Source organism: Coenobita brevimanus, chromosome 27 (assembly GCF_032717465.1).
Source record: "Coenobita brevimanus isolate Jiangsu-jjx chromosome 27, ASM3271746v2, whole genome shotgun sequence".
NCBI classification, from domain to species: Eukaryota; Metazoa; Arthropoda; class Malacostraca; order Decapoda; family Coenobitidae; genus Coenobita; species Coenobita brevimanus.
The window spans coordinates 23,494,800-23,520,402 of record NC_136980.1 but is presented as its reverse complement, the minus strand read 5'-3'; the positions used below and the strand labels follow the sequence as shown (position 1 = coordinate 23,520,402).

The following is a 25,603-nucleotide window of genomic DNA, read 5'->3' as shown; positions in this document are numbered from 1 at the left end:
CAAGGTTCTAACTGTGTGTGTCTGTGTGAGAAGAAAATAACTAAACAACTATCTGACTTAGACCATGCTTGTTGTAACAGCTGAGGGTCAGCATATAGGCTGATTTTTTTTTTTATTAATACGATAAAGGTCAAGGTCTCTGAATTAGATCTACATACACAGTTTTCGTCGTTTATGCCAGACTTCCTACAAAGATTCAGGGAAAGGCAAGGATGAGTGAACTATATTCTGAGGACAGTAAGCCAAAGGCAAAGGCCACAAAGAAAGACCAAAGGTCAAAGTCAAATGGCAAGGTCAGGTTTAACGGTTTCAATCCGATTTAGAGCAAATTTTGTGGAAGTGTTGAAGGTAAGACAGGGACGAATGACAATGAGTCAACAGTCAGGGCCTAAGGGCAAAGTAAAATGTTCTCCGTATTATGCGGACAGTTTTGATTACAGTTTGGACCAAAGTTAATGGAAGAATTGAAAGGTAAATCAAGAAAGAAAACTTTTTATTCTGAGAAAATATTAAAAGGTCATTGTCACAGAGTAGAACAACTCAAACAATTCTGATTCAATTAGGACCAACCTTAGTGAAGGGTAGAGTCAGACAAGAATAAAGCAATTCGTTTTTAAGATCAATCACTAGAAGTTTTATATCACTGGACCAAATAAAATATTCCTTACATAGACCATTTGTAAGGTGCAAGTGTTCCACTCTCTCAGTGCTCATTCTTATTAAAACTGTCAACTCTAAATATGGAAGGTCATACCATCTAACTTGTTAACCTACCCCCTGGCCTCAGTCTTCTCTGTAATTTAGGAGTAAGCTTTAGCAGGACACAGACCTTGCTAGTCTAGCTGTTACTCCATTTTCATTATATTAAGTCTTGTAGCATAATACTCTGCAGGAGGATTTAGCTTATAAGATTCCATATATTGTTGTTGTTGTTGAGTAATCCCAGTCTGCCTTGCCAGGCAGACCTATCAACCACAGGTAAGCAGCTGCCCCATTGGGGTCATCCCACAGATTCTCTACCCCACTGATACTGTGTCTGCATCTTAGTGTGGTATGAGTATAGTGTTCCAATATGTGGGCCCATTCTAGAAGCGGGGACATGTATTCTTTAGTTCCACCTAACCTAAATCGAAGCTGGTAACTGAAGAGGATTAGTTTATGTCCTAAACTAAATCTACCTAGTTATACTCGATCAGTTCTATTTTGGGATACTTCTGTTTGTGGTGAATTTTGAGAGGAGGGACTTGTAATGCAGTGTTCTTACTGAAGTGTTGTATCGTCCTGCATGGGAAATGAGTATGTAGGTGTTTCTTCATTGCTAGTGTTAGGATGTTTGGAGGTGGGATGCTGTTGAGGATGGGCTGGTAATGTTTGTGCATGCTTGTTTTATGTGCCTAGTTGTGTTGTGTGGCCCTGTTATGTAATGACAGGATTACTGTGTGTTGGCGTAGGCTGCTGCGTAGAACTGTATGTCTCTCATATCAAGATATCTTGAACAGTGAGGATAGTTTGTGAGAGTAGCTGAGCTGTGGGAGTGGTTTTAATGCAATCAGTAACGATACCTGGGTCGTTGTTCTGTAAGGACTGCCAGGTGCTGTAGTGGGTGTTAAATAGGGTGTGGGCCCATGCTAGGGAAGCTTAGGACGTCACTGGTCTAATAAATATATTGTAGAGCAGGAATAGATGAGATGTGATACCGACTGCATTGTAAAACTTGTTTCAGAACACAAAGGAAGAAAATTGTCATTGCTAATGATTCTCGTAATAGTAGTTTCTTGTTCATAGGCACTGTGTGTTTGAGAGTGTTATCATGCATGACAGTAACTGCTTTTTTAAATACAGAACGCAAAAGATTTGTAAAGGAAATATCAGTCACGTAAAAGACACATTTACTGTAATCCTAACAACGGACTTGGTGCCATCAGACTCGTTCATCATGGTAAGAATAAAAAGGATTTACCATATTTCGTTTAAATTCAGTTTTACCATAAATCTGATAATACTGTTGGATGCACCTGAATTCTTTACATGAGCTTCCTGCCTTTATTAATCTGATTCTCGATAAGTATCAAAAGTAAAAGATATAAAGAGCTGCACAGGAATTGCAAACTCACTCATCTTTATTCGTTTTATATCATTTAGTTTTGGTTAGATGATATATTTGAAAATGCAGTTCTGTTCGCCAAGTATTTTTCTGTCCATCTGTTTATTGTCAAATTATTTAGTCCGTGTAACAGCAGAACTATGGAGAAAAGAATCTGTACATATAACTTGGTGATGCCACTGGGCAAAAATGACAGCTCACCCTTCCAGCCATTCTTCCTCCTGGTGTCAGACGTCACTAGTCATCTCACGACATCGCCCTACCAACCAACTCATTGCCTTCACTAACCTTCAGGGCGGCCAAGTCTACCCAATGGTATGAGCCGCATGTTGCTCTCAGTCATCTCCTCACTAGCGATTGCTATCATTGGTGTGTCAATCACTCCAGGTAACACACAGTTCACACGAATGGCTTTGCTGAAATGGTAAGGAGTTTTCGTAACCTACACTTCAGTAAGAGTGAATCATATTACAAAACAAAATATATTTTATATGAGGGAAATAATGACCATCATCAAAGCAAGAACTGTATATGGAAACCATGATCAGTCCATTGTCTGCATGCTTATATGAATTAGCTACCTCGCCAGTTCCGTAGCACATGTCTTGGTGAGCGAAATAACACCTCCTTTGCTGGCACTATAAGCACTTGTAAGGGGATGGCCAGTTTTCCCCGCAATACTTGCAATATTCACTATTGCACCCTTGGAATCCTTCCCATTTTCCAGCAGTGATGTTGCGAAAGCCTGGGTTACCAAGAAAATTCCCTGCAGAATTCAAGATGACAATTATATTGGGCACATTACTGTTTGTGTATCAGTATTCGTTTAATTTTAGTTTGACCGTATTCTGTTACTTTTTATGTCATGTAATATTATTCACTGAAATGATTAACACATCTTGGAACTGACCGTCAGGTTGATATCAATAACTTTCTGCCACGAGTCATCATCAGTCTCTAAGATGGAAGCGAAGACGAGCACGCCGGCACAGTTGACTAGCAATGAGGGCGGGGCGCCACACTTGTCCTGGGCTGACTTCATGGCGTCCTCCACACTCCTCCTGTCTGTCACGTCCATAGCCAAAGCCACGTGCTGCTGCCCACCTGCCGAAGACAAGGGAATAATGCATATGATTTTTATTTGGACATACTAAAAAATATTTTGATAATAACACCAAAATTCAGTCTACCGGGAAATCCTCAGATCCAAAGAGCTATTAAAGGATATGATCTGTGCAGCTTCAAGCTAGAAAATATGTCTGTGTTTTGAAATTAGGAAGTTAAATGAATATCACTTGAATGGACCTAAATTAGGAAGTTATATGGATATCACTTGAACGGACCTAAATGCGAAGTTAAGACTGCAACAATTAAGCACAATAAGAATTTCATTAGACTGCTTAGTGTCAAATGCATCTGGAAAAATGCCAACCATCTCCATCGGGCAGTAAGTAAATGTTTCATATTGTTTTACAACACCAAAGAATACAGATATGAGCGTACTCCACCACTTGTGAGACTGACAGGCCCCACTGAGATGCTACTGTTATAGTTTGAGTCAGCTACAGAGTAAGCAGCCTGAGCCATAGCCCTCGGGGAATTGTGTGTGTGTGTGTGTGTGTGTGTGTGTGTGTGTGTGTGTGTGTGTGTGTGTGTGTGTGTGTGTGTGTGTGTGTGTGAGAGAGAGAGAGAGAGAGAGAGAGAGAGAGAGAGAGAGAGAGAGAGAGAGAGAGAGAGAGAGAGAGAGAGAGAGAGAGAGAGTATTATTATCCAGTTATTTTGAGCACTCACGAGCCTATAAACAATGTCCTTGGGTTTTAAAAGCACAGTAAAAAATAAAATCATCAGAGAAATTACCAATATGCCGGGAATCGAACCCGGGACTCTCAGGTGAGAGCAAGGCAGCATACCACTACACCACGACCAGATAAAAGTTAATTCACGTTGTCACAATCTTGTAACCAACGTCCCTCCGCCCCCCACTGTGGGCCTGAAGAGGATGAGTTAACCCTCTGGCACTCGGGCAAGTAGATGTTTTTAATCTATCCCAAACACTTACGGCAAGTCAGAATGAAGAGAGAACCTGTATTTTTTACACAGGAAAAATGATCAGAGAAATTACCTGGTCGTGGTGTAGTGGTATGCTGCCTGGCTCTCACCTGAGAGTCCCGGGTTCGATTCCCGGCATATTGGTAATTTCTCTGATGATTTTTCCTGTGTAAAAAATACAGGTTCTCTCTTCAAAAAATAAAATATCGAATCTCTATAGAAAACATTATCAGCCTCTTCACTGCATCAAGTAACACATGCAGTATATAATTTACACATGGAGAATTAATAATATCACTTCAGATGAACTTTTTGTTTCTCCATCCATAGCCATTCATAGCCTCCGTAGCCATTCACAGCCTTCAGTACACCTATTATACGATTAGGCCCACTGCCTGAGGCTTTACCACAGAGGATATATATATATATATATATATATATATACACACACACAGTAATTCCCCCAATATCAGATGTAATAGAGCCAAAGGCACGTCCAGAAAGTAGATCCTGTCCGGATATTGAGCCCCAGCCTTCTCGACTTGTACTTATGGACCCTAACTCAGAAAAACACCTATACCACTCCATCTGGACATGCATTGCACCTATTTAAGACCCAATAAGGGACATAAAAGACTGAAATAAATGCAAAAGAACCATAAAATGAGGTTTTAGAGGTGAGTTTATACAATATTAAACATTCTGGATACTTACAAGTCCCTGGCTCCTGGACTGGTAGTTATGGACCTTAACCTAGCCTAACTCAGAAAAACACCTCCCTACTGCACATGCATAGCACCTAAGACACTATTCACACCAATAAGGGACATAAAAGAGTGATATGAGGTGTTAGAGATAAGTATGGAAAATACAGTACAATATGAAACATTCTGGGTACTTACAGCAAGTCCCTGGCCATCTCGATGAATAACCTGCCTCCTCTCAGACTCTGACAGTAAGAAGGAGTTCCTGAAGCACTTGCAGTACACTGTTCATGAAGTCTTGCATTGAACTTATTCATTTGCACTCAGAATTCCATTCTCTAAACACTGCACACTCTTGTCTTACTTGCGCTCCATTGTACCTTAATGAAATAAGTGTTGCACTCTGCACTTGAAGTCTTTCCACTCATAAAACCATTTTCTAAACATAACACACTCTAGTTAATTTACATTACATTGAAAGTCAATTAAATCTTTGTCTTTTCACTCAGAATTCTAATTCCTTAACACTATGCACTGTTTTTTTTTCACTGCACAACACTGTAAATTCCCGTGTGGTCTAGTGGAGAAGTTCTAGGCGTCTAATCACTGTCAGAGTCTGAGAGTAGCTCATGCAGGTGACCTAGGGATGCGTCGCTGGGTCGTGGTGATGGCGTACCCAGTGCAGACGACTCTGAAGAGAGGCTCAAACTCACGTTGAATGGTGCCTCCACCGTGCCTGATGTGCTGGGTTGTGGCTCGGAGCATGAAGGTCTGTCTTGGGGAGGCAATGGAGTGGAGCCAGGGCTGGGGACAGCGGGGGTCACGGGCCTGAAAAAGCTGTCAATGGTTGATTGACGCAAGGAACGACGATTTTGGTGATTAATGATGTGCTGCCTGAAAGCGTGCACTTCCTCCACAAGTCCCAAGGGCCCCATCTCCCTGTCGCAGTCTGGGTGCTCCAGGTAGTCCAGAACGAACTCTAGGTGTTCGCGGAGTGTCCTCAGCTTGGGAATGGCTGGAGTAGTGTCACACTGAGAGGAGTCCGCATAATTGTCGCTGTCCTCGTCACAATCTTCAACCTGGGTACTGACACCTGCAACTGAAGATGCGATCTCGATATCAGACAATGTCTGATACTCAGGATCACCCTCGTCGTCATGCAACAGCTCACGCACTTCGTCCACATCAACATCGTCCCCATGCGCACGTACACGTGCATGGAAGTTATCCATGTCAAAACCTAGGAAATCGTGCTCCACATCTGTTCCGAAAAGCAGACGAGACCAATCATTTTCTAAAGTCTTGACAGGGATTTCCTTCCATGCACTGGCCCAGTTGTAGATGGCAGACTTGATGTTGTAGCGGCAAAGGTTTTCCAAAGTCCACTGGCCTTACGTGTCCCGTCCCTCCCTGCGCTCATGCTCATCCTCGAGAACAATCATCACCTCATCCAGGAACATCCGTCGGTACAGCCTCTTCGTTGCCACGATCACTCCTTGGTCCATTGGTTGGATGAGAGCAATAGTATTAGGTGGCAGAAACATGCACCTAATATGGCCATTCTCAGCCACCAAGTCCTTGTCGCATGGGTGAGCAGGTGCATTGTCGAGGAGAAGGAGGGCCTTTACCTGGTCACGTGGGATTCCCAGTTTCTTCATGTGGTAATGGATGACCTCCTTGACGAAATGGCGGTGGAACCAATCTTTGAAGATCTGGGCAGTGAACTATGCCTTCAAGGAATGGTACTAGACGACAGGAAGGACATCCATCACCCCACGAAGACACTGAGGCTGCTTCGCACGGCCAACAATAACGGGCTTGAGCCGGTGTATGCCATTAGCACTGATACAACACAAAGCTGATATCCGTTGCTTGCAGAGCTTATGGCCAGGTACACACTTCTCCATCTGCTCGGCTAGAGTGTTTGCAGGAAAGGAGTGATAGAATAAGCTAGTTTCCTCAGCGTTGTAGACTTGACCGAGAGTGAGGCCCTCCCTGTCGACCAAGCGCTTCACCTTGTGCCAAAACTCGTCTACTCCATCCTAGTTGGCGTCCAAAGCTTCGCCATGAGACTTATGGTTGGTAAGTCCATGTCGTAACTTGAACGTGAAGAGCCAACCTCCGGATGCCTTGAAGTCTAGGGCATCGTGAAGCCTTGCGAACTTCTCAGCAGCAGCCTTCAGCTCAGTGCCACGCACCATCACACCAGCAGCACGTTGCTGTCGATACCAAATCAACGTGGAGCACTCGACTTCTGCATACTTGGGAGTAAACATCACCTTCCTCTCCATGTTGCATTTGCTTTTCGACGAGAAGTTAGCCGTCTACTGCATGAGTTTGTCGCGGGATCTCTTGATATCAAACAAAGTAGATTGGGCCAGGTTGAATTCACGAAGGATGCGTGAGGAAGACCATCCCATGTCCACCTTGTCCAATATCTCCTTCTGCTCCAGAGTCAAAACCACTCTCTTCCTCTCCTCAGGCGGCGGGGCCATCATCACACACACAAAGAAGAGGCACGAGAGCAGCAGGAGAGCCTGCAGCAGGTAAGGCACCACCACGAAAGCGAGCTCGTGGGCGGCCATGACGACGAGTGTGCACACACAACGAGAGACTGGCGGTAAGTGGGGAGGATGCAGGGGCGCTCTAGTGGATGTTGGCGGAACGACACACCAAAACACAGCTGGCCCACGCCGTGCTCACCAACTTCAAATTATGGGTGGGAAAAAGTCTGATTTTTTTCGAATTTTTTGTGGTTTTTGACCCATTTTGGGAATATTGGATCCCAGGACGAAAATGTCCGGTAATTGGGGATGTTGTTGCTTAAACCGATACTCTCTTTATTATCAGATGTGATACTGAGTTTGTCGACAATACAATCGTCAAAAGCAATAAGAAATCCGCTCTATACATAACAACAATGATAATTTTCGTAGGAAGATAAAGATAAGAGTCAACAAAGTATTGGAATAGTCCAAGTCAAGTCAGCATTCGAACAAATCCTTTATGTTTCCAACAGTCCATAATATAACAGAAAATTAAGGAAACCTGCTTAATCTAAGCGTTGGTATAACACATTTAAATTATAAGATCAGTCCATACTGTGATATTAGAGGAGATATGATGAAATAGTTTCCTTTAGCCTACTTTGATTTTCACAATTTTTTCAAACCTCCCTCCTTGCAAAGCTCCTCTTTTCATTAGAATTTTTAATTATTCAGTTATGGCACGATTTATGGGTGCAGACTGATCTTATAATGTAAATGTGTGTTATACCAATGCTTAGATAAAGTAGGTTTCCTTAATTTTCTGTTATATTACGGACTGTCAGAAACATAAAGGATTTGTTCAAATGCTGACTTTGACTTGGACTATTGCAATACTTTGTTGACTCATGTCTCTATCTTCCCACAAAAATTATCATTGTTGTTATGTATATAATGGATTTCTTATTACTTTTGACGGTTGTTTTGTTGACAAACTCAGTATCACATCTGATAATAAAGACAGCATCAGTTTAGGCAACAGTGAAATCGAACAATCACCTCCAGCTAATCAAAATCTCGGCGGGAACAGTGCTGCCATACATGCCTGGCAGGATTAACAGGTATGAGGTATAGTTACCGATTTCATCAGCTAATTTCAAAAGGTGCGGGCGTCAAGTGTAATGCATAAACATCATAAGTGCCGCCCTTTGCCCCTGGCAGTGGGCACACAAACTACAAGGTGTTACCCTTGAGAAAGCTTCTTCATATTATAGAGCTTAGTGGTGCCTACCATAACAGGTTAATTAATTCTCTCTCTCTCTCTCTCTCTCTCTCTCTCTAATGTGTATATATATAGATAGATATATATATATATATATATATATATATATATATATATATATATATATATAGATAGATATATATATACCTTCAAGGTGCTTGAGGGTGCGAAAGTGTATGTGGGTTAATGGAAACTATATGGAGATGTGAGAGTGTGAGGGAATGGGAGTATGGAAAGTGTATATGCTCAGGAGTAGGGGAGAATGAGAGGGCATAAAAAGGAGTGTGTTTTGTTGTGAGTAACAGATGGAAGGAGAATATAACACAGTATGGATCAGTTGGCTCGAGGATTGTGTGGGTAAGACTGAAAGTTGGACTACAAATGTGGGCGATTGTGTGCATGTATGCACCAACGCAAGATCGTGCAAGCAGCGTGATAGAAGAGTTGTGGACAAATGTGGAAGTGTGCATGGAAAAGTTTGAAATGAATGAGTGTTTTTGATTGGAGATATGAATGGAAAGGTAGGGAATGGAAAGGTGGATGGAGTATTTGGTGAGTGGGGAGTGCCTGCAGAGATGGATATGAATGGCAGTGCTTTAGTGGACATTTGTGCCAGGAGAGGGTTTGTGATAGCTAATACCCTGTTCAGGCACAAAATGATCCACAGGTGTACATGGCGAGTGATCAGAAGGGTGGGTGAAGGGATGAGAAGGTGTATAATGGATGCAACAGTATATAGAGGTTGGGGGAGTGGACTTTCAGATCACTTCTTGGTGGTGGTTAGAATTAAAGTCTAAATGAAATGGAGAAATAGAAGAAGGGGAAGGTCAGGAGGAAGTACTACATACAAGGAGAGTGGAAAAGTTGCAAGAGGAGGGAAAAAGAAAAAGCAGAATATAAGAGGGAAGTGGAGGAGCAGATGGGGGACGTGGAAGGTGTGTGCAAGATATTCACAAAAGAAATTTGTGCAGCATGTGAGGTGGTGTGTGGGGTAAAGAGAAGACGAAAAGGGGTGCAGGGAACAGTATGGTGGACTGAACAGGTGAGAGGGGCTGCGGCACAAAGGAAGAAGACATATAGTGAGTTGATGAGAAACAGTGGCATGGAAGAAGTTGAGAGACGAAAGAGAGAGTTATATGTAGAGATGAAGAGACTGATGAAAAGATTAGTAAAAGAGAGTAAGAAGAGAGTGGATGAGGAATTTGGAAGGAACTTAAGTGTAAAGTGAAGGGAATGTAAGAAAATGTTCTGGAAAGAGGTAAAGAAAGTTAAACAGGGTGCCAAAGAAGTTATCTGGGGATTGAATGATAAAAATGGTAGATTACTAGTGGAGAAGAGAGAAAAAGTGAGCAGATGGAGGAACACTTTAAGGAATTGTTGAATATAGAGAATGAAAGCAATGCAAGTATAAGTGGCTGGGGAATGGCTGGGAGAAGGAAGGATGTGAGAAGAGAGGAAGAAATCAGTAGGATGGAAGTTGTGGAAGCAATGAAGAAAGTTAAAATGGGAAAAGCCCTAGGAATTGATGGAGTGTGTGATGAAATGCTGAAGCATGGGGGAGAGATAGTAGTAGAATGGATTTAGAAGATGTGCAGATTGGCCTGGGGGCAAGGTAGAGTCCCAGAGGATTGGAAGTCAGGTATAATTATTCTCTTGTAAAAAGGAAAAGGGGAAAAAGAAGTGTGTGGTAATCATAGGGGCATTTGTCTTCTTAGTGTAAGAGGAAAAGTGTATGGTCGGATACTTACTGACAAAATTAGGGAAATAACAGAGGAAATAGCTGGGGAATAACGGGGAGGTTTTTAGGAAAGGAAGAGAGTGTGTAGATCAGATATTCATTCTTAGATATTTAGAGGAAAAGTTTCCAGAGAAGAGAAAGAAGTTGTATGCTGCCTTCATGGATTTGGAGAAAGCATATGACAGGATGGATAGACAAGGATTCTGGAAAGTATGAAGAATATATGGAATAGATGAGAAGTTGCTGAAGGCCGTGAAGAGTATGTATGAGGGTGCTAAGGCTGCAGGTTGGATTGAAACAAGGATGTGTCATGTCTCCATGGTTGTTCAGTCTGTGTATGGATGGAGTTATAAAACAGATACAAGGAAGGGCAGTGGATGTTGGAGCGACCCTAGTGAGAGAGGGCAATGTTTGGAAACTACCTGTATTGTTGTTTGCAGATGATACTGTGTTGTAAATTGAAGACGAAGGGGAGCTGCAAGGCTTGGTGAATGAGTTTGGGAGCGTGTGTCTGAAACGGAATCTAAAGGTGAATGTACGGAAGAGTAAAGTTATGGTCTTCGAGAGAGGTGAAGTCAGTGATTGCACAGTGAGGTTGGATGAGGAGGAAATGGAAAATGTGAGTGTGTTTAAGTACCTGGGTAGTGTGATGAGTAAGGATGGAAGTCTAGAGTGTGAAGTGCTTGAAAGCGTACAACAGGGAAGAAAGTTGCTGGTTCCTTGAAAGCAGTGATAAGAAACAAGGAAGTGTGCATGGAAGTGAAAAAGTTACTACATGACAGTATTGTGATATCAGCTCTAACGTATGGAAGTGAAGCTTGGACCTTGTTGGAGGGACAGAAGTCAAGAGTGAGAGCAGTGGAAATGAGTTATTTGAGAGGAGCATGTCGAGGCACATGGAGAGACAGACTGATAAATGAGGAAGTGAAGGAGCATTGTGATGTTGATGTGGATGTGAAAGAAATACACTGAGGTGATCTGGACATGTGGAGAGGATGGAGAGCGAGAGACTGACGAGGAGAGTGTATGTAAGTGAGGTGAAGCGGGGGAGGGAGGGGAGAGGCCAGGGTGAGATGGAGGGATGGAGTGGAGAGGTATATGAGAGAGGGGTGTGGGAGCTGGGAGCAGGGCAGTGACATGGCTGGGAACAGGGCGACATGGAGATTTGTTTGTCGGCACTCCTTACGGGATTAAGGCATCTGGCAATATATATATATATATATATATATATATATATATATATATATATATATATATATATATATATATATAATTATATTTAGATAGGTAGGTAGAATGATTGAGAGAGAGAGAGAGAGAGAGAGAGAGAGAGAGAGAGAGAGACAGACAGACAGACAGACAGACAGACAGAGACAGACAGACAGACAGACAGGCTTTCCATAGCATTACACTGAACATAATATCTCATCATGGAAACATAAATGTACCTCTGGATAGTCTGTGAACAATGGACATGATAGTGACTCACCAGGCAGGAGGGCGACGGTGTGTTTGGCTGCCTGAAGGTTGATATCAGTGACCACCAGTCGGGCGCCCTCCCTGGCCAGTACCTGACAGCATGCACACCCAATGCCACCCCCACCTCCTGAAGTGACAGGCAGTAATTCAATTCACAGTAAAGTTTTCTCTTTAAATTTACAGCATTATCTTTAGTGAATGCTCTGCTATCTAACTTAAAATTTTTGTCAGTCAGTCAGTACCCACTGTTTCCTTCACTGTCTCTCCTTATAATACTCACAGGCAGTCAGTGTTCAGTGCACTCCGTTTACCGCACAGTACTGTTAGTAGTAGTAGTAGTTGTTGTTGTTCCCTAGGCAGTCTGGCCAGACAACCCCGAGTCCCGAAGGAAGGCCACAGCAGAGACCGGGCTTTCCCACAGAGCTCTCAAGGAGTGTATGTTGTGTCATTGGCGCAGGTGATTGTGTGCAATGTAGTGTTCCATAATGTGCTTAATAGTATGGGGTGCTGTGTTGCATCCTGGACAGGCATAAGTGATATAGTCGTCCAATATCGTCTGATAACTCAAGAGCGCTGGATGATGCCCACATCTCAGCCTGGCCAGGTGGACCTGGTCTCACGAGGGAAATAGGATTCAGAAGGGTGGATATCAGGAGGCCGTGCATGCAGCAGTGTGTTATCTTTGAGTGACTGAATGGAGCGGCAAATGGTTTGAGTATGGGTATGCTTCTGGAAGCTGCTTTGACGTGGGCGACGGGGGAGAGATGACAGTATTTGTGTATGACATCGTGTGCAGGGTGTTGTTTTGATGTTCTTTGGTGTGTGTGGATGTGCTGCCATGTAGTGTAGTGGATGGTGTGGGTTTGTGGGGCTGTGGCAAGAATTTGTGTGCCTCTCATGTCTACAGTAGATGATCCTTAACTCTGAGGACTTTGGTTTCTTGGTGTAGGTGGTCTGTAGGTGTAGTTGTTGTGTACCCTGTGATTATTTTTAGTGCCTTTTTCTGTATGGTCGGTAGGGTGTTGCACTGTGTTTTAGTGTGGTTAGAGGCACAAGCAGGGCTTGCATAATTCATCACTGAATGTATATATTGTTTGTATACTGTGGTGGTGGTTTCTTTGTTGTGACCAAATGTTGTGTGGGCAAGTGACCTTAGGGAGTTGGGTCTTGGTGTTAATTTATTTTTAATGATTGTGATGTGTTGTTTAAATGACTGTCAGTCAAGACTCAGGGCTCCTTCTTGAGTAGTATAGTTTTCCTTTTGATACTATAATTTTTATGTACAATAGCGGGCAGTAAAATATATATATATATATATATATATATATATTGGGTGCAGTTATCAAACTGTTACACAGTTCACCGAGATGACTGTTGAGTTCCAACGATGGTATCACTGGGTTTCGAATGTCATTTGCTCACAATCCCAGTATTAATCATAATGAAGTGAACTGATACTTATTTCTGCGACTGTACAAGTATCCATATATCACTACTCTGGAACCAAGCTTCATGAGACCACCTGATACTGCAGGACCAGACACTCGAAGAACACAATTTAATCCATTGAGTCCGGGTATTCATTCAGTTTCTTGCTGCCATCATACGAATTTATTCAAATTAGGAGAGTCCTTTTGTATCAAGGAATTAATCAGTGCTGTATCAAACTTTTCCAATTCGTCTAAGCTGAATGATATCGCCTGGAGGTAGCAAATAGAAAATTATCAGGACTTCATCCGACTGAAGGGATAAGTGATAACATAAAACCGGTGAGCATTTCTGCAATCTGATAACAGGGAGACTAACAGAAAGACGATGTGGTCTTGAGGAATCTTAGTGACCAGCATAATTGTTCTACACACTGCTCGGTTGCCATACAGTCAACAAAGGTGGTGTCGTCTCAGCAATCTATTCATGTACCCTGAGAATTAACACCATATTCTGTGATGTGGCAGGATTCGTTGCACATCTTCCGTAGCAAATTATTTTTCATAATGACCATTTATTTTCCTGTGTGTTAATTATAACGTTTTAATATCAGCATATATCAGTATAAAGCAAGAGGATACCGATATCTAATGAGCGACTGAATTGCTAAGGAAGACGAGCTATGCATTCTCCCCAGCCACTTCGAATATGATATTTATTTACCAGTCAAGTTGGTGGTAGCGACCGTCATTCGTTCATTTGCTGTAGTGCTGTCTACTTCTTCCTTCACCTTTATCATTCTTTTTCTGAATCTGCCTTCCTCTTTTCCAAGTTTTCCCATCCTTCCATTTAACATTTTATTATTCTTCATTTCACTTCAGATGACTCTTCATTGAGTGACAAGCCTAATGGTTTCCTGTAATCCAGGAAACCATTTACAATGCTGTGGAGCCTACTATTGTGCCAATATTAACATGCCGCATCCCGTTGACGTTAATATACATCCACACAGTTTGTCACTGCCACTCCCGTTGACCTATATAAACGTGAATCAATTGCAGGGTCCCTAATTTGCACGATTTTCAATTTTTGTGCGTGATTTTTGGTACGTATACACGGGACAAATTCCTCTACAAGATGCCAGGCAGGGACAATGCCTTACCCAGCATGACTTTCCCCCCCTTGCATGCCATTGTCTCGGCAATTCATCTGTTACCAGAGTAAAGACATGTCATACCATAGTATGAAATTCAGGGCCAGAGTGATTCCCCAATCGATGACAACGTCGAGGACAAAGTTTATGTAGCATTAGAGGAAGAAACAGTCAGAAATGATGATCAGGTAATGTTGCCAAAAAAGGTCAGGTATGTTGATGTGTTTGGTGAGTGAAACAATGCTTATATTGCCTATTTTACTGTGTGAAAACCAATATACTCTCGTACTACATATAAATTCGTATCAAATAAATAAATAAATACCATTTATAAGTGGTGTGGAAGAGTTACCCTCCCATAGAACTCATTTTCTTTGGAGCCAGCCTGATAGAAAACCCAGTAAGATATGGAGTACTGCTACCAGTATTGAGTATTTTAAACCTCAGGTGAACGATTTCTCTATGAATTTTTGATGTTTCTCACCAAAAGTGGAGGTTTGAGCCAAAAATTACTTTTTCCAAAATTGGTCGGGACTGGGGGAAGCCAGTGGTGGAAAAGTGGTCGGGATGGGGCGGGTTAACTTGGTGGAGAGTCCCAACCTTTTTTTTTTAATGCAAGGAAGAAGGAACCAAAGGCCAGGGGACCGCAAACCATTCCCTCCAAGAAGAAACGAAAACAATACAACAGAGAGCCAAATTCAAGATCTGTTCATTTCAAGATGCAAGAACACACTGCATTTGAAAGGCTGGCAGTTATAGGAAGTAGGGAATACAGACAGAGGGAAAGAGTTCCAGAACTGATCTGTTGCATAAATGAAGGACTGGGAGTAATGATTAACTCTTGCATTACAGACTTGGACAGAAAAGAGGTGAGAGTTTGTTGCTAGATGGGTGTTATGTACCCATTGCAGTGGTGGAGGGGTGCAAGCAAATAGTTCAGAGGAGAAGTGACCATTTAAAGAGAATTAAAGAAAGAGATATAGATGCAACAGTGTGGCAACGAGACACAGGTTGAGGGGAACCAGTAAGAGGAGAAGAGTTAATGAGATGAAAAGCCTTTGACTCCACCTTGTTGAGGAAAGCTGTATGTGGGAAGCCTCCCCACACATGAGAATTGTACTCTACACAAGGGCGGATAAAACCCGTGTATTAAGTCAACAATTGTGCAGGTGTAAGGAAGGCATGGAGTCGGCTTAGCACCCCAGTCTCTTGGAAGCAGATTTGACAAGATGCAATATGATCTTTCCAAGTTAAATCTCGAGAGAATGAAACCCCAAGTGTGTTGAAAGACGATGCAGGACTGAGCTGGATATTATTAAACATTAGTGGGAACTCCTGTGGATGATTTTTTCAGGTTGATAGGTGTGAGAACTGAGTTTCTGATGCATTAAAAACAAGATTATTTTTACCCTAATCAGAGATGTAAGCTAAGTCGGAAATAAGGTGTGCCATAGCCTCATCCCTTGTTTGTTGAAGTAAGTGCTGAAATGGACAGTGCGGGAAGTGAACGGAGAGGTGAAGGGTGGAATAATCATCATAAGAGTGGATAGGGTTAGATGTGTAGCTTAGGTCATTGACGAACAAAAGTAAGAGAGCTGGTGATAGGACACAGCCCACAGGAACACCACTCTTGATAGATCTGCGAGATGAACGGTGCCCAGCTACAACAGAATGGAAGCTATAGAAGATACAGATAGAACGATAGAAACCATATGAGGACAATTTGGAAATTAAAGATTTATTTTTTATTTTTTTTATTTTTTTTTTTTTATGCGAGGAAGAAGGAACCAAAGGCCATGAGCCCGCAGTAACAGTTCCCTCCAAGAGAAAAACAAAATACAATATAGAGCCAAATTCAAGATCCGATCATTTTGAGATGCCTGGACACACTGCGTTTGAAAGACTGGAGATCATAGGCAACAGGAAATACAGACAGAGGGAGACAGTTCCAGAGCTGACCTGTTGCATAAATGAAAGACTGGGAGTAACGGTTAACTCTTGCATTAGAGAGTTGGACAGAAAAAGGATGAGAGTTTGCTGCCAGACGGGTGCTACGCGCCCGTCGTAGAGGTGGAGGAATGCAAGCAGACAGTTCAGAGGAGCAGTGACCATTAAAGTAGCGATAGAAAAGAGATAAAGATGCAACAGTGCGGCGAAGAGACAGAGGTTGAAGGGAGTCAGTAAGAGGAGGAGAGTTAATGAGACGAAAAGCCTTTGACTCCACCCTATTGAGAAGAGCTGTATGTGGGGAGCCACCCCACACATGAGAGTTGTACTCCACACAGGGGCGGATAAAACCCCTGTATATAGTCAACAATTGCGCAGGGGTAAAGAAAGAGCGGAATCGGCTTAGCACACCCAATCTCTTGGAAGCAGATTTTACAAGAGATGTAATATGATCTTTCCAAGATAAGTCCCGAGTAAATGAAACCCCAAGCATGTTCAAGGATGATGCAGGATTAAGCTGAATATTATTAAACATTAGTGGGTATACCTGTGGAAGATTTTGTCGGGTTGATAGGTGTAAGAACTGAGTCTTAGATGCATTAAAGACAACCATATTATTTTTACCCCAGTCAGAGATACGAGCCAAGTCAGACATTAGGTGTGCCATAGCCTCATCCCTTGTTTGTTGAAGTAACTGTTGAGATGGGCGTTGCGGGAACCGAATGGAAAGGTGAAGGGTGGAGTCATCAGCGTATGAGTCGATATGGTTAGATGTACAGCTTAGAAGATCATTGATGAATAAAAGGAAGAGAGTTGGTGATAGGACAGAGCCCTGAGGAACACCACTGTTGATAGATCTAGGAGAAGAACGATGGCCGTCTACAACAGCGGCTATAGAACGACCAGAAAGGAAGCTAGCGATGAAGGCACAGATAGAAGGATAGAAACCGTAGGAGGGCAGTTTGGAAATTAAAGATTTATGCCAGACTCGATCGAAAGCCTTTGAGATGTCAAGTGCAATGGCAAAGCTTTCGCCAAAGTCCCTAAAGGAGGATGACCAGGAGTCTGAAAGGTAGGTGAGAAGATCGCCAGTGGAGCGTCCCTGACGGAACCCATACTGACAATCGGAAAGAAGGTTGTGTTAGGAAAGATGCCTTAAAATTTTTCTATTAAGAATTGACTCGAAAACTTTTGAAATACAGGACGTTAAAGCAATTGGACGATAGTTGGAGGGTTGGGAGTGGTCACCCTTCTTTGGGACTGGCTGAATGAGAGCAAACTTCCAGCAAGAAGGAAAGGTACAAGTTGACAGACAAAGACGAAAGAGTTTGCCTAGGCAGGGTGTAAGCACAGAAGCACAGTTCTTGAGAACAACAGGAGGGACCCCATCAGGCCCATATGCCTTGTTAGTACTGAGGCCAGTGATGGCAGAAAATACATCAACTGAAGAAATTTTAATGTCAGCCATGAGGAAGTCAGAGGGGGGGAAGTGATGGAGGAACAGCACCGGAATCGTCTAAGGTAGAATTGGAGGAGAAAGTCTGTGCGAAGAGATCTGCTTTATCAGTAGAAGAAATAGCTACAGAACCATCAGAGTAGAAAAGAGGAGGGAAGGATGATGAGGTAAAGTTGTTAGAAAGATTTTTGGCAAGATGCCAGAAGGAGCGGGAAGAATTCGAGTTGGAGAGTTGAGAGCATTTAGTATGGATGAAATTATTTTTAGTAGAGCGAAGAACAGACTTAGCACGATTCCGGGCAGAAACGTAAAGATGATGTGATTCAGGGTGGGTTGGCTCCGGTACCTTTTGTAGGCCCTCTCCTTGTTGCGGACAGCATTAGAACAAGCGTGATTAAACCAAGGCTTTCTTGCGTTAGTCAAAGGATATGAGAAAGGAATGTATGCTTCCATGCCCGAGAGAATAACCTCCGTAATGCGCAAGGCACACTCAGATGGCTCACGGCCATGGAAGCAATAATCATTCCAGGGAAAATCAAAGAAATACTGCCTGAGGGCCTCCCAGTCTGCGGCTCCAAAATGCCACAGACGACGTTTCCCTGGAGGGTCCACAGGCCGTACCGGAGTGATAGGACAGGTTAAGGTAATAAGGTTGTGATCGGAGGAGCCCAACGGAGAGAAAAGATTAACAGAGTAAGCAGAAGGATTAGTTGTGAGGAAGAGGTCAAGTATGTTGGAGCTCTCTCCAAGGCGGTCAGGGATACGGGTAGGGTGCTGTACAAGCTGCTCTAGGTCATTAAGGATAGAAAAGATGTAGGCTTGTTCACCAGGTGGATCCGTGAAAGGAGAGGAGAGCCAAAGGTGGAGGTGAACATTGAAATCTCCAAGAATGGAGATTTCAGAGAAAGGAGAAATGGATAGAATGTGTTCCATCGTAGAAGTAAGATAGTCGAAGAATTTTTGATAGTCAGTAGAATTAGGGGATAAGTAAACAGCACAGATATATTTAGTCAGAGAATGACAGGAAAGCCGAAGCCAGAGTGTGGAGAATTCAGAAGAATCAAGTTCAGGAACACGAGAGCAAGATAAGTCGTTGCGTATATATACACAACAGCCACCTTTGGCTTTGAAATGAGTATAGAGAAAGTAGGAGGATACAGAAAAGGGTTTGCTGTCAGTTGCCTCAGACAGCTGAGTCTCCGTTAGAAAAAGAAGGTGAGGTTTTGAGGAGGAGAGGTGGTGCTCAACAGAGCGAAGGTTAGAGGAAAGGCCGCGAATGTTGCAGAAATGAAGAAGAAGAGAGTCAGACAGTGGTTCCAGGCACCTTGAGTCGTCATCGGGAGAGGGGCAGATGGTGGGGGCATTTATGGTCCCCCCCCCTGGGGACTCCGAGGCTTGATATAACGACGCCATTTTAGGTAAATTTTGAATAGGAAGTGTAGTGTGTACTGTGCATGTAGTTTGGTGAAGATAGTTAGAGAAATTTGTACTTGAGAGCATGCTGGCCTACTCTCTGTGTAACTGAGACACTGAAAAAGTTCAGCAAAGGGGGATGGTCAGGAACTAGTCCTGAGGGCTGATGAAACGGGAGCTCCAGCACTCCCTGTCATCAGCTTTCCATCCACCTCGGGAGTACTGCCCTGCTCGACTGGTGTTACAGTCTACTCCACAAAATGCCAGACTCGACCAAAAGCCTTTGAAATGCCAAGTGCAATGGCAAAGCTTTCGCCAAAGTCCCGAAGGGAGGATGGTCAGGATCCTAAAAGGCAGATGGGAAGATCGCCAGTAGAACGTCTCTGACGGAACACATACTGACGATCAGAGAGAAGGTTGTGATGGGGAAGATGCTTAAAAGTATTTTTCTTGAGAAATTACTTGAAAACTTTTGAGATACAGGATGTCAAAGCAACAGGGAGATAGTTAGAGGGTTGCGAATGGTCGCCCTTCTTTGGAATAGGCTGAATGAGAGCAAACTCCCAGTATGAAGGAAAGGTACAAATTGAAAGACAAAGGCAGAAGAGTTTACCTAAGCAGGGTGTAAGCACAGAAGCACAGTTTTTGAGAACAACAGGAGGGACCCCCTCAGGCCCTTATGCCTTATTTGTACTGAGGCCAGTGATGGCAGAAAATACATCAGTTGAAGAAATTTTAATGTCAGCTTTGAAAAGCTGCCATCCAGGAACCAAAACTTTACATTCTTCCCTGTGCCTTGCCGTGGCCGATCAGTTGCCAGTCTGTGGTTGATGGGTCTGTTTGGGCAGAGAGACTGGAGTTACTCTAGAACAACAACAACACACGGGCCGGGAAAGTGTGGGAAGGAGAGGTGGAAGGAGGTAATGCTGGAAAGGGTTGGTAATAAGACCAGGGTGGAGGTGGTGTGATTTTGTGCAAGTCCTCCGTATTATTCTTATGGCCAATAACAAAACCTGGTCCCCTGCCATCCATTTTCCCATCCACCCACAAAATGAACCATTCACCCTGCCTACTACCCACCAACCCACCTCATCCGTTCGCCCAATCCTCCCTCCTTGCCCACAACAGCCACTCACCCATCTACCCACAAACCTACCCCACCTATCTACCCACCAACCAATACACTCGCTTATCCAAGGTTCACCAGCAGAATAACTTGTAAAATAACACACACACACACACACACACACACACACACACACACATCAGAGGGAGTCAACCGAGGCAGACGTCCGACATTGGTGCTCCGTACCGAACCAACACGGACAGTGGCATTGCCTAAATTAGTATCTTTGTATGAGTCAAGCTCTGTACCAGGTTAGACTAAATGATTTTTCATTATTAAAAGGAAAAAAATAATAAGTTTAAACAAGACCTGTTCAAACAGAAAAAAGAACCAAGAGGAAAAAATGCGCTGAGTCAGCTGAGGTTTGTTTAGACTACAGCAACACGGGGAAAGTGTACATACTCTGTAAGTTCATACTCTGTTCCTTTAGTATTGCAAAATGGATACATACTTTAGTAAAACAAATTTGGAAAAGAAAAGGGATAAAAGTAAAAAGCAAAATGATGATTTCTACCAAGAACTGGTTGAAGTGGAGACTCACAATATACTGGTTGAACGTGTACACAAACTAGAAATGGCTTTCAAAAATGAAATTGATGAAATAAAGAAGCAAATGCACTGGCAAAAGGAAGAAATAGAAAAACTAGGAAGGGAGGCCAATAAGAAAGACACAACCATCAGTGAACTAACAGTGGAATTGAGTACGCTTAAGAAGAAAGTGAATGAAATGGCAAGTACAGTAGTCAATCATGAGAGTGTTATGGAAGAGTTCAAAAATGACACAGAGACAATTAGGCAAGCAAGCAGTCTTATGGACCAGAGCAGTGATATTGAGGAGAAGATAACACAGGTGAATGAAGCTGTGCAAAGCTACAAAAATGATGTAGAAACCACATATGCTGAAATGGTGAAAGTAAGGAAAGACTTAGAGACAAGGGTGGAGGAAAAAAGCATTAAAAAGGAAGTGAAAAGAATAATCCAAAACAATCCAAAGTTAGTCAGAGATTCAGTAGATATAAACAAATCTATAGTGATCACTCGTATAGAAGAGGAAGAAGTAAAAAACAAGATCACAAGAGACAAAAAGGAGATGGCAAATGTACTCGTAATGAGCTTACTGAAAGAAGTATCAGAGGAAATCTGTAGTAAAGACATAGAGGAACACAAAAGGTTAGGGAAATACGAGAAAAGCAAGACAAGACCTCTAAAGGTGACTTTCCAGAGTGTAAACACTGTGGAAGAGATACTAAAAAATTGCAAAGAATCTTATGGAAAAAGAGGAGTTCAAAAATGTATGGATAAAAAGATGCCTAACACAAGAGGAACTGGAATTACTGAAAGAGAAAAGGGAAGAAGCAAAAACAAAAAATGATGGAAGATCAGAAGAGGAGAAGAAGAAATTTTTTTTACAAAGTAATAGGATTGGAGGTACGAAAGTGGTACACAAACAGGATGGAAGAAAAAGGAGGAAGGTAGTAGAACCATGTCATGACAAGTATATAAACAAGATGATAAAGTTGATGTACTCAAATGTGGATGGAATGGTATCTAAATTACTAGAGATGAATGATTATGTCAGAGAAAATGAACCACAAATAATATGCCTAACTGAAACAAAATTAACACCAAGGATATCCAATGACATACTAAACTTAGAGGAATACAATATATGGAGAAGAGACAGAAATTTAAAAAAAGGAGGAGGAATTATAATATTAACTAAGAAAAATCTAAAAGTCAATGAAATAAAACTAGATATACCATCACAAGTAGAACTGATTGCAGTAGAGATCAACACATCTGAAGTAATTGTAGCCAATTCGTACATGCCACCCAGATCAAACACATGGGAAAGAGACGAATATGAGGACCTGGCAGAGAGTACAATTCAGAGTATAAGATCATTACTACATAAAATGGAAGAGAAATCGGAAAGAATTATACTAACTGGGGATTTCAATACAAATATAAATTGTCATACTCTAGATATAATTAGCCAAGAAAGCTGTTGGGACCAAAAGCTCCTGGATCTCCTGCAAGAGTTTTTCCTAACGCAACATGTGAGGGAAACCACCAGAAAAAGAGGACTTGATGTACCTTCATTGCTAGATCTAATATTTACTAGGCAAGAAAATGATATTGACAGTTTAATATATCACCCTCCACTCGGCAAAAGCGATCATGCAGTACCAAATTATAACTTCAGGATAGCATATGACAGAGTAAACAGCAATGACAGTTACAAAAAGAGCCTAAACTATAAAAAGAGAAATTATCAAGACCTAAAGAAGTATTTCTTAGAAGTTGATTGGGAAAATGAGCTTAGAGGACAAGATTTAAATGCTGTATATAAAAAATTCTGTGAATTTTATGAAATAGGAGTCCAGAAGTACATCCCACAGCACAAAGAAGCAGATAAGAAAATACAGAAATGGTTCAATACAGAATGTAAAAAATCAAAAGAAACAAGAGATTTGTTGTGGAATAGATACAGAAGACACAATAGTGAAAGGGTGTATAATAATTACAAACAGACAAGAAACGACTATACAAGAATAAGGAGGGAAGCCCAAAAACAGTTTGAGAAGGATATAATAAATAAAAGTAGAGATCAACCAAAGCTGTTTTACAGCTATATCAGAAGCAAAACCAAAGTAAAAGATATAATACAATCCATTACGGACGAGGGAATCGCCTATACACAAGAGAAAGATATTTGTGAAGCACTAAATAAGAATTTCCAATCAGTTTTTACAGAAGAAAAAAATTTTGAGAGGGACTATGTGGAACACGCATGTCCACACATACTACCAGATATACAAATAGCAGAAAAAGTAATACAGAAGGAGTTAAGTAGATTAGACAGAGGAAAAGCAAGTGGTCGTGATGAAATTTCATGTTGGGTATTACGAGAATGTGCAAAGGAGTTAAGTAAACCATTATTTTTAATTTTCAAGAAATCCTTGAGTCAAGGTAAACTACCTGATATTTGGAAAAAAGCAAATATTGTCCCCTTATTCAAGAAAGGAAATAGACAAAATCCACTCAACTACCGACCAGTATCTCTGACCAGTGTTGTATGCAAGGTATTAGAAAAGCTTATAAGAAAAGCTTGGGTAAATCATCTAGAAAAACACAGTATGATAACAGAAAGACAGTTTGGTTTCAGAAAAGGAAAATCATGTGTTGCTAATCTGTTGAGCTACTATGACAGAGTAACAAACACATACAGGAAAGGGAAGGATGGGTGGACAGTATCTATTTGGATTTCAAGAAAGCTTTTGACACAGTACCACACCAAAGACTTTTATGGAAACTGTACCATCAAGGAGGAATTCGAGGCAAACTGTTTTGTTGGATGCAAGAATTTCTCATAAAAAGAGAAATGAGAACAGTACTAAGAGGAAACTACTCATCATGGAAAGAAGTGACTAGTGGAGTACCACAGGGTTCAGTGCTGGCACCAATCGTGTTTTTAGTGTATATAAATGATATAAACAGTAACACTGGAAATGAGAGCTATCTGAATATGTTTGCAGATCATGCAAAAATACAAAGGAGAATTACTAACACAGACTCTTGTAAAGAGCTACAAGAAGAATTAAATAAACTTCATGAATGGAGTAGTACATGGCAAATGGAATTCAATGTGGACAAGTGTCATGTAATCAAGTTTGGTAAAAGTGGAAAAAGACCTGATTGGGATTATAAGTTAGGAAATAAAACCCTATACACATCAGAAAGAGAGAAAGACCTAGGTGTGATTATCAATAACAGACTATCTCCGGCTGACCACATCAGCGAGAAGGTACGGAACATGTATACACTGCTTGCAAATATGAGAATAGCATTCACATACATAAATGAAGACATGCTAAGAAGGATAATAACATCATTCATTAGACCAACCCTGGAATATGCATCAGTAGTCTGGAGTCCTTATCTCAAAAACCATATAGACAAGATTGAAAAAGTTCAAAGGGATGCTACAAGATGGATACCAAGCATAAGGGACCTAAGCTACGAAGAAAGACTAAATAAACTGAATCTACCAACACTACAGGAGAGAAGGAAAAGAGGTGACATGATAATGCTATATAAGTGCATATCAGGGAAGGAGAAAATAGACATAAATGATTACTTAATATATGAAGAAGCATCAGCAAGAGGACACTGCAAAAAAACTGCATAAGAAGAGAGGTGATAAAGACGTAAGGAAATTCAGTTTCCCAAACAGAGCAATTGATCAATGGAATGCACTACCGAATGAAATAATGTGTGCCAAAACAATTCACAAATTTAAGGATATGTACGATAAATATGGTTTAAGACACGGGACAGTACGAGCTTGACTCATTCCTGTAAAGATACAATTAGGTAAGAATTAGGTAAGGTAAGAACACACACACACACACACACACACACACACACACACACACACACACACACACACACACACACACGAAGAAAGAATAGAGGAAGAGAAGAGTAATTTTTTTTTCACAAAGTAACTGGACTTCAGGTACAAAAGTGGTACATACCCGAAAGGGAATAGAAAGAAGGAAGGTAGTAGACTCAAGTTATGGCAAGTAGGTAAACAAGATGATTAAGTTGATGTACACAAATGTAGATGGAATGGAGTGTAAATTATCAGAGATGGAAAACTATACCAAAGAAAGGGAACCACTTATTATTTGCCTAAGTCAAGCAAAATTAACCCGAAAGATATCAAACAATACCCTAAACTTAGATGAGTATGCTATATGGAGGAGTGACAGAAATTTACGAAAAGGAGGAGGAATTATAATCTTAACAAAGAAAAATCAACAAGTCAAAGATATAAAAATAGATATACCCTCACAAGTAGAACTGATTGCATTCGAGATTAACACATCTGACGGGAAATTAACTGTGGCAAATTTATACATGCCACCCAATACAAACACTTGGGAAAGAGGCGGATATGAAGAGCTTAAGAACATTACTACACTGAATGGAAGAGAAATCTGAAAGAATTATATTAAATGGAGATTTCAATACAAATATAAATTGGACTACTCTACATGTAAGAAGCGATGAAAGCTGTTGGAATCAAAAGCTCCTGGATCTTGTGCAGGAGTTTTTCCCAACACAACATGTAAAGGAAAACACCAGAAAAAGAGGACTTGATGATCCATCAGTACTAGATCTTATATTAATAGGCAAGAAAATTATATTGACAATATAATGTATCACCTT

General features: G+C 41.5%; 1 protein-coding gene across 1 annotated transcript in view; it reads right to left on the bottom strand.

Moving 5' to 3' along the window:
* Positions 1-25,603, bottom strand: part of LOC145394505 ((3R)-3-hydroxyacyl-CoA dehydrogenase-like) — a 127,275-nt gene that overhangs the window by 80,167 nt on the left and 21,505 nt on the right. The window contains exons 2-5 of the mRNA XM_080268351.1: positions 11,853-11,969; positions 3,015-3,208; positions 2,686-2,870; positions 2,393-2,520 (exon numbers count right to left, since the gene is read on the bottom strand). Of these exons, the coding sequence (XP_080124477.1) occupies positions 2,393-2,520; positions 2,686-2,870; positions 3,015-3,208; positions 11,853-11,969 (624 nt within the window). The remainder of the gene's footprint in view (positions 1-2,392; positions 2,521-2,685; positions 2,871-3,014; positions 3,209-11,852; positions 11,970-25,603) is intronic.